This window comes from Oxyura jamaicensis, chromosome 2, assembly GCF_011077185.1.
Source record: "Oxyura jamaicensis isolate SHBP4307 breed ruddy duck chromosome 2, BPBGC_Ojam_1.0, whole genome shotgun sequence".
NCBI classification, from domain to species: Eukaryota; Metazoa; Chordata; class Aves; order Anseriformes; family Anatidae; genus Oxyura; species Oxyura jamaicensis.
This window is the reverse complement of record NC_048894.1, coordinates 24,314,013-24,327,668: the sequence shown is the minus strand read 5'-3', so window position 1 is coordinate 24,327,668 and position 13,656 is coordinate 24,314,013. Positions and strand designations below refer to the sequence as shown.

Here is a 13,656-nt window from a genome sequence, read left to right as displayed (position 1 = left end):
TTCACAAAGGACTTGACCTTTGGCCAGCAAACACACAGAGCCTATCTGCATGAAGAAATCGCGCTAGCGTCCTGGCAAACTCATCACCAGCGCAAAATATGGGCAGCCTGTCTTTGCAGATATAGCACATACCGTAGTATTCTGCATTTCAAGCTCCAGTCTCTGGAAAACAGTAACATCGTCATTCCCTTCCCTGACTTCAAATCAGATCACACAGTATCACTTTTGTTTTAAATCCATGGAGGATCCCCTAGAGTACTGTTACATCCTAGTATCGACATGGCAACTTGAAATTCCTCCTTCTTCCCACCGGGAAAGCATGTGAGCTTTCCTGTACCATCTTCCACCCTGCTCCAGTTTCACATCAGCCCATTTCCCCACACTGTCCAGGTCTCTCTGAAAATACGCCCTATGCTTCAGTTCATTAACTGCTTTCCATAACTTGGCACCATTCCTGAACTTGCTGAAGGCACACTGCTTCCTGTTCTGCAGTTATTAATAAGAACATCAGACAGGACTGGCCTCAGTTTCAGCAGGCGAGGAACACTACTGGCCACCAGCCGGACCTTGTCGGGACTGCTGTGCTCAGAGGGCTAAGACAATTTTCTACTCACCTTGCAGTCCACCTACTCAAGCCATCTAACAACAGTTCGGTTACAAGAAGCCTGTAAAAGATCATATCAGATGCTTTCCTAATGTCAAGATAAACAACATCCACTGCACCCTCCCTGTCCACTTAGCCACTCATCTCAATGTAAAGACAATTAATTTGCCCTTGATAAACTCCATCATTTTCTTGTCCTTCATGTGCCTGAACATGGATTCCAGAGGGATCTGCTCCATAATCATCCCAAAGACCACAGCTAGGCTGATCCCTACAGCTCCCCACATCCTCCTTCTTGCCCTTCTTGAAGTTGGGTTTGATTTTTCCTCCTGCTTATTTTGATTCTCCTAATCACCATGGCCTTTCAAAGATGGCAGAGAATAGCTTTGCAACTATAGCAGATAGCTCCTGTCAGTATGCTTGTATACATCACACTCAATCCCATAAATTTTTGTAGATCAGGTTTGCTTAAACGCTCCCCAGCTTGCCTGTCTGTATCACACAGAATGCTTCATCCCCTCCAATTCTACCGTTAGACTCAGGGAGCCAGAAAGCCCAAGGACAGTCCTCAACAGAGATGAAGACCTTGAATATTGCTTACACGTCCATTTGTAACCAGATTTATTAAGATTATTTTGAATTCTAAGCTTTTCACGCTGTGCCACCCACTTCAGTTTAGTGCTGTATACACATAGCCCTGCATTCTTTCCACAGCCAATAATGAAGACAGTGACACAGACCCCTGACGGATTCTGCTTGAAAGAACACCCACTTTGAGATAAAGCCATTAAAACAAAAATAATCCTAAGAGCAATTTTTTATTTAGTTGTAACCACCACATAACTTTATCTACATCAAGTCTTTAGTTTGTTTATAAGATCAGATCAGTGTCAAAAAGTCTTAACACCACATTGACTGTCAGCAAGGAGTTCTGTCTGAATCAGCCCCAGAGAGGCACTCTCCTATCAACAATTGCACAGATCCCCACGGATGTTAATATTGAATTTGGACTAAATATCAATTCATTTACACAAGCCTGTCTCCTTTAAAAAGCAATCTTTTCCAGTACTTTGAGACCTTCTGATGAGTAGAAGCAGAGCCTTGCTGATGACTGCATCCTTGGTTATGGTTTATCAAACCTCACTGCAGTTTCCAGGGAGTCAGGGAAGGAGGAAATCAGCTGTTTCTCAAAAAATCATGAATTCTGTTTAGAAACCTATAAAAGAAAACAAACAAACAAAAAACACCTGACCATTTTGAAAAAAACTGCAGTCAGGCAATTGCTCCTTCTTGTGGGATATCCCAATCAATACTCCATTCCTTCAGCTCACACAATTCATTCTTTCAAAACACATTTTACATAGTCAATTGCAAGTTCTAAGAATTAACTTCAAAGACAACCGTATCTTTAGTGCTTTAAAGATGCAGAGAGATTGAGGCACCTAAGGACATGCACAGAAAGAATCCGTTTCTAAAGAGGCTTTGTCCAGACTTCTCAATGAGCTAATGCAAGAAAACTTAAATCACAGAAGCATTTGTCTTTTCTTGTTTGTGTTGATGCTGCAAGAAAGGGGCTGTAGCCTGCTGCATATTTTTCCTGACCTGCCGGACTCCTGCACCTCACAGCAGTGTACGTTCCTTTGTCCTGCACTATAACGTTTAGTCTATACACTAAAGGAGGAAGAAGAGTTTATTAGAGCTTGGCTGAAAAGGGCAGGAGAGAGCATTTATTGCAAAAAAATCAATTATTGATTTACTTCGAGTAAATACCTACTGCTTATATTACTTGTATATTCAGCTATTTTTCCAGCTAAGAGGAAAATATATATAATAGCAAAAAAATGTTTTGCATTTATGTAGAAAGCATCTAGCTTTTTTTCCTCTACTTTACATGGTTGTTTTTGATTATCTCTCTGATACATTTTTCTTAAAGATCAAAAGCCAAGCAAACTAATTTAAGGGTCGAGTTTATAAAAAAATAAAGCACAGTGAGACCTGCATAGTTTTGCTCATATTTACTTTCTCATTAAGAAATCTGAAAGAAAAAGGCACCTTTAGCACAAATAGTGTCTAAGTCTGTCTTTACTGATAACCAACACAAGCTTATCAGCTTTTTCAAGCTGATCAGTGACATGAAACTGATACTGAACTTGAGAGGTTACATCCTTGGCAACAAGACAATCAGCTTTACAGCTACAGAGCTGCAGTTTAAATTCTGTTCAAGCTAACCAAGAAGTAGCAGGTACTTCTTGCTAATAAACATAGATGATGTGATGACATCCAACCAATTACAAAAGGCAATCTTTTCACAAATATTAGGGTTGAGATTTTCAAAATAGTCCGGAGAATTTAGATACATTCTTAAGAAAGATATTGAAAGAAGTTCTGACCACCTCTGTGCTCTAATTCTGGGTAGAAACTAAATAAAGCTTGAATTTTTCATTTTAAAATAAATTAATGTTCTGTTTTTTCTTTTTTAACAAATTGTAAAATACTTAGAACAAGTCCCACTCAGCTGCACTTCTTCATTTCCCCAACTTGTTTATATTATTTTTATATGAATTCATACTACGTGGCATGTCTGGTACTGAACGGACGGAGTGAGAATAAAGCCCCCAAACACAGTAGGTTTGTGAGAGACAGCTCTGCGAGGAGCCGAGCAGATGTAAGGGAGGAACCAACTGCACAAATTTCATGCTCAGTATGCAAGGCTTGACAGGCTTGTATTATTTTGACAGGCTTGTATTATTATTTATTTTACACACACACTGTTGAATCATGAGAGAAACGTGGGCTCACAAAGGCATTGATATGGCTCACAAGATTCCAGACTTCGTCTATGGACTTTGCTTTTTTTTTTTTTTAATCTCAGTTCTGAGAATATATTCCAAGTAACGAAGAAAATCTAGGAAACTCATTCCCCTTTGAAGAGTCTTGCATCAGGTTTTCCATTCTTTCTTAAAACACACCAAACTACGCTAGCTGTCACAACATACTAATGAACATATGAAGACAAGGTTTTCTTATTATTGTTATGGAGCATTATTTGTATATAGGACAAATATCTACCATTACCTTTTCAAGGAAAATATATATATTCTCCATGTATGGTATTAATGTTAAGTCAGCTACCTCATTAGACAATATAAATGGGCTTAATAACATTGAAATATTTTTCTGTTGTTTTGTGATTGGACACGTTTCCTGACAGTGAAGTAAAAGTTCAAGGATGAGTAAAAGCTTCAGAAAACAAAACTAGCGTAAAGAGATAACCATTTCTGTTAATTCTGTCAGCTTTGAGTAAGCTCTTTTGCAACTTACTCTGCTCATTCTCTGTAACACCCATTTTATCAATATTTGCACAGAAACATACTCAGTCTCAGAATCCCAACTCCTCCGCCTCTTCAGCTCTGCCAGTCTCCTTGGTTCTTTAGCTCAGGATCGTAGTTTTAGAGATATGCTGTAATTTTGCCCTTGCAGCAGTTTTCATCAAATGCATATTCTCCCCTGGAAATACCACCACATGGTATACAACCTCTTTAAAATTATTATTTCTAATTGTAGAGAGTCTTAAAATTTCACCAAGTTTTGAGGTTTGGGAGCATGGGCCACAAGGCTATCTCCTCTTTCTTTTGTGATGATGCAACATCTTCGGGTTATTACAATTGTGGCTCACTCACTTTCCTCCACGTTCCTGAGCTTGGTGTTTGGTTTCCAGACTCTCACGCTCTTCTGCCCAGCTGACGACAACTGAACGTGTTCTACCTGCAAGCTTCTGATGGTCTCTTTATGGAAGAGGGGAAAGCAGAAAAGACCAAGAATTTTAAGAAAACTTACAATTTTTATGCATACTTCTCTCCTTTTTCTACTGGCTGTAGGAAAGAGTTTACAGCATCATGTGTTGGCCTCTTAAAAAAAAAAATGTGGAAAATGCAGATTAAAAATTCTTTTAAGACACAGGAAAACAAGAGCCATCAACACAATATGACATGCCAGCACTTTGCAGTCAACATGCAAGCACTTAAACATGATAGATTTTAAGATCTATTTGCTTTGTTTCAACAGCAAAAGACTGCAATTATCAGATGGGTTTTACTGAACTGTGATCCCATGTCTTTGCAAATTTGAAGCGTCACATCAACTGGTACTAGTAACTAAATGATTTCCAAACCAAATACATAAAAAAATACATTGAAATCTCTAGCTATGGGGCAGAGATTTAAGACAGCCCTTTCAGTTCATAAAATAGGATTCCCAAAGATTATGTTGCTAGTACACAACCTTATATTGCAAGTAAGGCAAATTAACAAAGTTGGACCTACTTCAGAAGCCTTTTTTCTTTTGTCCTCATTTTAATCAGATTTTTCACTACTATAAAGCGTAAGATGTTATAGTAACCATATGTTAATCTGTAATTAATATCTCTGTAAATAAATATTTAAAGCACCTACCTGCTAGAGTATTTCCTGTTGGGAAAACAAAACAAACAAACAAAAAAACACCACCACCACACAAGGGTTTTTGGTAAAATCTACATATGTCAAAAGGCCTGATTTATTTCCCTTGAAATATCAGATGTACTTTATAGAAAGCGCTTTAGAAACAATTTGTGGTGGTGATGATCATGCTTATTTCCAAATCAGTGTAAGTAAACAAGCTTGTCTAGACACTGCTCTACCAAGGGAAACAAATGTTGCAGTCACCTCTGTTTAGCTTTTGCAATACCCCTACTAAGAAAATAAGCAGTTGGAAAGCAGACCATAACCAGGGAGAGACTAGTACCAAAATGAACAAAGTCTTGATTAGAAAGAAAGAGCAAGTTTGTGCCTTTTTTTCTGTAATTCCTTCTCTTTACACATGAAGCAGCAAGAAAATACATTGTAAAAAGGCAATTTCAAGTAATTTCTTGTTTCATAGCGCTTCTGACAATACTGTGCTGTCTTAGTTCTCAATTTTTGTGAAATTCACTGGGCATCTTGAATTAATGACCAATTTTCTCTAAATCAGGTATAGAGCAAAAGGTTATTTTGGAGAGCTATTTATTCGTATCCTCAGAACAAAGCAAGTAATACTTCACACTCACTCTACCTTGCATCACTACTGCAAGGAGACAGATAGCTTAGAGCTCTGAATAAAAAGGTATAGTGACAATAACATTTAAAAGAAATAACCAAGCCCTGTATCAAAAGCTAGGACAGATCTCTGGAGTGAGTGAAACAGGGCTCACACCTAGGAAATGGAAGAAAAATTGAGAATATGCCCAGAAAAAGGAAGAATCCTAGTAATGCCAGCTAAAAAAAGGAGCTTTAGTCCAAGATTTTAATTGAAGTCCTATTTTTATGAGGACCCAATAAAGTCCAGAAGAAACTTTAACACAATGGAGAAAAATTAAACTTATTATTTCTTCTTAAAAATAAAAAAAAGGAAAAAAAGAACACTGAGAAGACTGCAGAGAGCAGGTAGCTCTATTATCCAAGTGAACAATTAAGTTCTATTAAAAAACCTAGTCATACTATTTTTCTCCTAGTAGAAGTAAAATTCACATCTTGCAGACAGTTTCACAGAATACCTTACAACTTGATATCACATTCAAGCTTATTCATCATCCCAGTAGCAATAAATTATCCAAAATGCATTTACATCTCAGATATACACAAGTCTTTTCCATGATAAAATGCAGAGATATCCACTGTGCCAAACAAAAAAAATGAATCACGCACAGCAAAGTAACACCTAGGTTTTTGTTCCTCTCTCACCTCTTGGCAATTTCTGCCCGCTCTGCTTTTACTCAAGAGCTTTAAAACAAGACATTTTCTCTCCAGGTAACATTCAGTCCTTCTATCTGTGGTTTTCTGCGATGCAAAAATCAGTCCTTAAGCTTACTCATGTTCATAGTCACAATACACAGAGGCAATTCTCCTGCTATACCACCTCCTACTATTTGCATTTAAAATTGACAGAGATGCAAAGGTGAGAAGCAGATTGAAGTAAAAGATTAAGAGGAATGAGGAAGTGCAAATTCAGAAGGACGTAGGAAGAAAATTGCAACATAAAAGAGGAATGCCTAGGAATTCAGCAGGATCCTCACAGGCTTGTGAGGACCCTCACGTGTAAGAAAAAGGTTGCCCTCAACTAAAGCATCTTAAAGTCCCTGTCTTTGCTATAGCACTTTTTCATAGCTTCACGCACCCCGCACCCTCCTGCTGCTTTACAGAACGACCCACATCCGTTGAGCCAAAGCTCATGCACAGCTTTCCAGGTGGCTTCAGAGATACCCTAGGCTCTCCTAAAGTTTCTTCCCCTCTTGTCCAATAAGTACACAGTGCCTTCACATACAGATCTAGCCCAGCATCATTCCTGTTCAGCCCATAAAGCTGCTCTCCTCCATAGTTTATAAAAAGGGAGAGTAATGACAAAGGCTTTATGATGAAATTAGCACCTTAAGATATGGTTGAATATGATTTCTTATTTTAAGGGAAAATCAGAGTAAGGAAACGTGGACTGAAAAGGAAATTCTTCCTTCCAGGATTCTGCTTAATTGCTTTTGGTTCAAGTTATTAAAAGCAGACAGGCCATAAACAAAATGAATAGCCTACACCTGAAAGTAAGAGGCAGCATGTTAGTAGGCCAGCTCTTTAATGAAATGTAAGGTTTAAATGTACTTAGTCTTCTGTGATGAAAAGCTCATGGTAACCAGTAAAACACTGCCTCTTTTTCCCTCCTCCTGTAAATGACAGGGAATTTTAAAAGGCCGTGTTTCACAAACACAGTCTGTATGTTAAGTTCTTCTGGAGGTTTTTAATTAGACCTTTAAGCACTGTGGTGCCTAAGTCATTCCATGTTTTGCTTAATTCTTAATTAAAAAAAAATAAAAATAAAAAATAATGAACAGCTTCTCTGATAAATCCAAAATTTCTCAGTCTGAAGAGCTCAGAAATGAGGATGTAAAATCTTTCTTTTTGCCCTCAAGAGAGTAACATGTAAGAAAGCAAACTGCAAACATTTTCAGACACTTAAGCAATGCTGTTTTAATTATGCACATCATTTTCATCTTTAGCCACCTGAAATATTCACACGCATGACCAGAAGACAAAGTATGTAATTATTTCCTTTTGCTATTCAATTTGTGAAGATAACTTGTCCAAGTAGTTATACAACCGGTATTACTTGTCCACTGAGTGCCATCAGCACTTCCCAAACAAACTTCACCGTTCCATCTGCTCAGTGATTCACTGGCATAGATCAAAAGCAGTCACACTGCTTATTCTGCACTCAAATATTTAACTGCACCAGACGGTTCCTTATTTCTTGGGGTTCTTCAACAACTACATGGTTTATTCCAACACCTCAGCAAGAATGTATTATAAATATATACAGAACTCATGAAAATAAGGGCATTTAATAATGTATTTCTAACATTAGAAGCTAAATCCTAACAAACTCAGAGAATTTACAAAGTAAATGAGTGTCCTTCCATCACCCACCCCCTCTCACACTGAAAAAGCATACAGCTAGGGAGCATACACTTCCTACTCCATTTTCAGTATTGTAAAATGGACCCTTCTACAAAACCTGCTGTTGATAGTTTCACCAGCTGTAATCGCTCTGCGTTTCACTGCGCTGCAGAAGTATGTGGTGAGAATGCTTCTGTCAAATTGCAAGAAAGTCTGCCTTCATATATAATTGTATATTAAATATGAAATAAAATAATAATATTAAAAACAAACAATTTCTACTTTCTCACAAGGGAATCTGAGTCCCTGACACGTTCATTCCAAAGCTTCTTTCATTCCAGACTACTGCTTATTGATTTGGAAGTTGATGAAAATAGCGCAACATCCTGATAAGAAAGCCAGACACTAAGCTGCTAAGTAAGTACATAAAATTAACAAACTCAGCTACAATAAGCAGTATCCTCTTCATGTTACATGAGATTCCAAGCAAACTGATACACACAGGCATGCACACATAGCACGTGCATGTATAAATACCAGACCAAGATTTTCAATCACCATCCTCTCTTGTCTTTTGCAAAATCAGGTGTACGTACACTATTTCAGGTCATCAACAATATTCCAGAATCTCTTAAGCAAGGCACATAACGTATCTGATTGATTTTTAAGTTCACCGTGTTTTGGGGCACTGATCAACTTGACAGCGTGCATCTGTATTTCTATTGCTGGCACATCTTCACTCTTCCAACTTCTACCACAGTCAGCCCTGTTTCCCTCAACCAGCCGGTCTGACAAACACCTTTCCTGGATTCCAGCAAATGTTTTTCTTGCTCCAACGTAATCAGTTCAGGATCCAAGGCAAAGAAATCCACAGAGAGACCATTTTAATGGTCGAGAGAAACAGACACTTATCGAGGCTGGGTTAATATCCAGTGCATTTATCTTGTGGCAAAGGACAATGGCTAAGTACAGAGCTGGAAAAGGCAGCATGTAATTTCCTAGGTTTGACTCCATGTCTCCCTTCCTTTTGTGGCTTTGTAACAGACAGAACAGCAACGCATGCTGCAACCATTTCATAACAAAGCACTGGTGTAGTCTCAAAAAGTCAGAAAGCACACGCTGATGTTGGTGAGCCTATCAAGAGCTTACTCCATTTTCCAGATGATGTACTGGGAAAGCTGAGCCCCATTCTGCTGGCCTGGAGTACACTTAGCACCACTCAGTCAAGGCAGGATTCACAATGCAGCTTCTTACTTCCAAAAATACTACAAGTGGACTGAAAAGAAACTGACATTGCAGAAAACATAGTTGTAATACACTTCTCTGTAGATTTGTGTAGGGAGACAGCATCTTAAGAAGACATCAAGAAAAACAAAGTTCACAGAGAACCAAACATCACAACTACTCCCCAACATTGTGATCAGAAACCAAACAATTGCTTTACTGGAAGCTCACATTGCTTAAAACACACGCAGTGAGACCTGGCACTACATTTAGAGGTAAAAAGACCTAAGAATCCAAGTACCTTTTTAGAATAATAACTTCACTGTTAGCAGTGTACCTACCACCTCCATCGTACCTACTAGACTCTTTTACTGGCATATTAACAACATTCATCCCAACGTTTATGTAGTGTCTTATTTATATTTAAAGTTTATACTTCCATGGAAGAAGCATCAAGGTATCTGAAGTATAGCAATGCCTGTGCTTTTAGCACAGCAACAACACATACTTTATTATGTTGTTTTTTTTTCAGCTATTTAAACAACATTCAGTGGTTAGGCTCTAAATTTTTTTGGATGCTTGTTGCTGTGGTTTGCAGAAAATATTCAATAGAGCCAAGGAATTTTGGGAGGCATACTGACCATGCAACTGTGAATGTGCTTGTATCCCTGAAAAAGAGACAGGCAGCTGCAGGAGCAACTCCTACTTCCATTCTCTGCTAACACAATTTCTTCTTTTCTGCCTTTAGCAGTGACACTTGTCACTGGAAGACTGAGAACTAGTCTCCACAGTACAACACATTTAATTACACTATTCATGTGGGGAAAAGGAGAAAGAAAGAGGGTGAAGGGTATAAAGAATGCCAGTGAAAAATCTGAAATACTAACGTAACGCTGCTTTTACAGCCCCTTGTCATGTAAAACACATATAGCTTTAAAGAGTTACAATGACTTTAACCACAAGGGATGCTTAAAAGCACAGAACATGAGAGTCTTCAGGGATATATTTATAAGAACATTCACATATTTCAGTCAAAAAAAACTAGAAGAAGGGCAACAGCAATGATGGTGTTCCTACTTTACAGTAAGTTAGTAAAACGTGCACACGTCTTTTCTGAAAGCTAGCAGGGATGCAACAGCTTCCTTCTTGAGCCCCAGCTTCAGGTTCACTTTTTAGAAATTGCCACTAATTTTCTGTCTTCATACCAAGCCAACAGGAACAGAGAAATGCAAGTTCTCTTGATAAATTATTCACCGTGGTTTGTAATATTAGCAAATTTACTCCATTGTGAACTACTTTCAAGTATTCTGCAGCAGAATTAATTTGTTAACCTGGGTGCAGCCGAACACAAGGCTGCCAGCACTACCGATCTGTCCTGGTACCTTTTAGTTGCACTGCAGTACATTCCCTGCCCATGGCTGGGAGGTTGGAATTAGATGATTTTTGAAGTGCCGTCCAAATCATTCTGTGATTGCATGATTCTAACGATGCATAAACACCCTTCTTGCTCTAAGCATATAAGAACGCTCTATATAAACCATCTACAAGAGTTTGCTACTGTACCTTTTTAACAGTGGTTCAAAAGAAACAGACACACACCAAGAGTTACAAAGTTTTTGTGTAACACAGCCTAACACTTCCCTGCCCGACTACATTCTCTCTTTGATGAGCTACATAGGAACCACGATGATGCTATCCCACAGTTTTATCTTTAGCTTGACTTTTCGTTACTTTTACCGCTGGTGACTGCTGCCAAGCTGCGTGTCTCCTCAGCGCGGATTACAGGCTTACAACACTCCAAACCCTGCCACTGAGGAGTGACCGCTGCAAGGAACCAGACAATAGCTGGCATCAAAACGCTCGCTCTAACCTCACCTTACCATGGATGCCGTTAATTACCTTATCTCCCTGACCACACCAAGGCTCTCTCTGAAGGCGAGGGGAGGTTCCTGCAGCGTGGGGTGGCCCCGTGTGCGGCCCATGAGGCCAGCACCTGTGGAGCCAAACCAAACCAAGCCAAGCCAAGCCGAGCTGGTGCGAGGCTGTGGGTTGCCCTGGGACCCCGGCAGCCACCGGGCAGTGACAGCTGCCTGGTGCTGGTGTTATACCCCTCATAACTCAATAACCACTGGGTGCCCCTGACCACAGCACTGGGAGCCCGTAATCCCCCCTCCTAAGAGGCATTAGCAGCACGCTGCGACACAGCTGCCGGCTCTGCAAACCTCCGGGAAGGCTCACAGGGAGTTTCCTCGGCTTAAAAGGCTCGGGGGCGAGGCGGCGAGGAGCCGGGCTCTCCTCCCGCCCCACCACGGCCACCTGTGGCGCTCCCCGCGACGTGGCCGTCCGTCCCCGGCCGCCGGCTGGCACGGAGGGAGGGAGGGGGCCCGGGGCAGCACAAAGCGCACCCCGCCCCCGAGGCTTTGTTCGCGGCGGGTCCCCGCCGAGTCGAGTCGGGCCGGGCCGGGCCGGGCCGAGTCCCCCGTCGCAGCCACCGTCCCCGTGCCCTCCGCCTCCCCGCCCCCGCCCCGCCGCAGCCGCCCCCTACCTTGGCTTTCCCAGCCTCCAGCTTCTTCAGCCGCTCCTCGTCCTCCATGGCGCCTGTGCGGGGAGAGCGGAGCGTTAGCGGCGGCGGGAGGCGGGCCCGCTCCGCCCTCAGCCGGGGCGCACAGCCTGCCTGGGCTGTCCCGTCCCGTATCGTCCGGTCCCGTCCCAAACCCGCCTCACGGCGACGGCAGCGGCCGCGCAGGGGCCACCGGCGCCGCCATCTTCATCTCCACGTAAACACGCGGCCGGGGAAAGTGACGTGGGGACCGCCCGCTCCTCCTCCCGCCGCCATCCCTCCTTCTGCCCTTCCCTTCCCTTCTTTTACCGGCCGGGTTTCGCCCCCCCGGCAGCCAGTCCCGGGCCCTGCGGGGACCTGACAGCCGCCTCTGCCCCGCACAGCCGCGGGCACCGCCGAGGGAGGTGGCGGAGGCACCGGCCCAGCCCGTCCTCGGAGGGGGAAAGGCGGGGGGCTTCCTCGTCTCACGCCTCAGAACACCGTCGGAAAGGCGCCTGCAGTTGGGCGTCGCTTTCGTACAAAATTCCGAGCTAACAATACCCGAGTTCTGCGGGTCTGCTGCCTGCCGCTGCCTCGCAGATCCAACCCCTGTGGCTCGTTTTGGCAGTTTTGATTGTCCAAGTGTGGAGCCTACACCTGGCTCCAGCCTCGTGCAGCGGGGATCTAAACCTTAGAAATGCAAGAACAAGCTTTTCGAGCTTGTGTCACGTTGTGTAGAGATGACAACAAAGGCTGTCTAGTCCCCTGTTTAAATTAATACGCGCTCCTCATGTCAGCGAAGTTGCAATAGTTGTGTTAAAATCACAATGGGGAATTTGGCACGCAGCAATTAAATGCAAGTACAATTCTATACTTCATCCTTTGATACAAAGCAATATTCCTCGTATTACTTAATTATTACTGGTTATTGCCTACGACATGTGTATGGCTAATAGCAAATGCATGGCTAATAGCAAATTTGCACTGGGTGTTCACGATGTGCTTTTTCTTTCAGTTACCCACGAAGTCGGTTCCATTCTGGTGGTGTGATGAATGGCACCGGTTTACACATTCCTGTCAAGCCTTTTTTGGTTGGTGTCTAGCAGCTGCATGTGAACAAGCACGTGCTTTATTCTGCATTTGGAACCAGTCTGCTTTAATAAATGCAAAATCCAAAAACTTTCTGAATGTATTTAGATCTCAGCCCTGCTGATCTTTTTAACACAATTCACATTTTCCACTGAATATATATATATTTAAATGTAAAGTGTATGTGTTCATTTAGTACACATTCTTTCTTTACTTGAGCTTTCCAGCAAAGACCAGACACGCTCCAAAAAATGACGGAAGAAAATAATATTTGCACAATGTTACCAAGCACGACCAAAATGAAAAAATATTAGGGCTCCTAGCAGCAAATTTCCGTGCCTATATTACTGCCCAAGTAAACTAAACCTCAATCAGAAATGCTTAACGATTCCCCTCCTAAAAGATACAGTGTTTCACAGAAAATAAATAAATAAATAAATAAAAATAGTCTGTCAACAGATCAGTACATGTATTGCATGTTGGTGCATTTAAAAAATGATGCCCCCAACCTTCAGTTGAAAAGGAAATGAATACCATTAATGTCAAAAACGGAAAATACCAGCCATGGCAGGGAATCACAAATGTCTGCACTAAACGTTGTTCCATATTTGAAATAAGCATGCATTTCAGTTAAAAGTTCTCAGACTGCTGTTTCACTACAGGAAAAGCATGTTATAGAAAAAAAAAACAACAGCACATGAAAATGAAATTAAGAATTAATTAAAGAGGAAACATTTTCATAGAAA

The 13,656-nt window shown here is 41.4% G+C and overlaps 1 protein-coding gene across 7 annotated transcripts in view; it reads right to left on the bottom strand.

The window, feature by feature from the left end:
• AKAP9 (A-kinase anchoring protein 9) overlaps positions 1–12,074 on the bottom strand; it is a 110,341-nt gene extending 98,267 nt beyond the window's left edge. For 6 of the 7 annotated variants that reach the window (XM_035319218.1, XM_035319220.1, XM_035319219.1 and 3 more), the window contains exon 1: positions 11,828–12,073. In XM_035319218.1, coding sequence (XP_035175109.1) covers positions 11,828–11,875 — 48 coding nt within the window. In that variant the 5' untranslated portion in view covers positions 11,876–12,073. Of the gene's footprint in view, positions 1–11,827 lie in introns of all 7 variants that reach the window. The other variant, XM_035319223.1, reaches the window with a different exon arrangement.
• Positions 12,075–13,656: the final 1,582 nt, after the last annotated feature.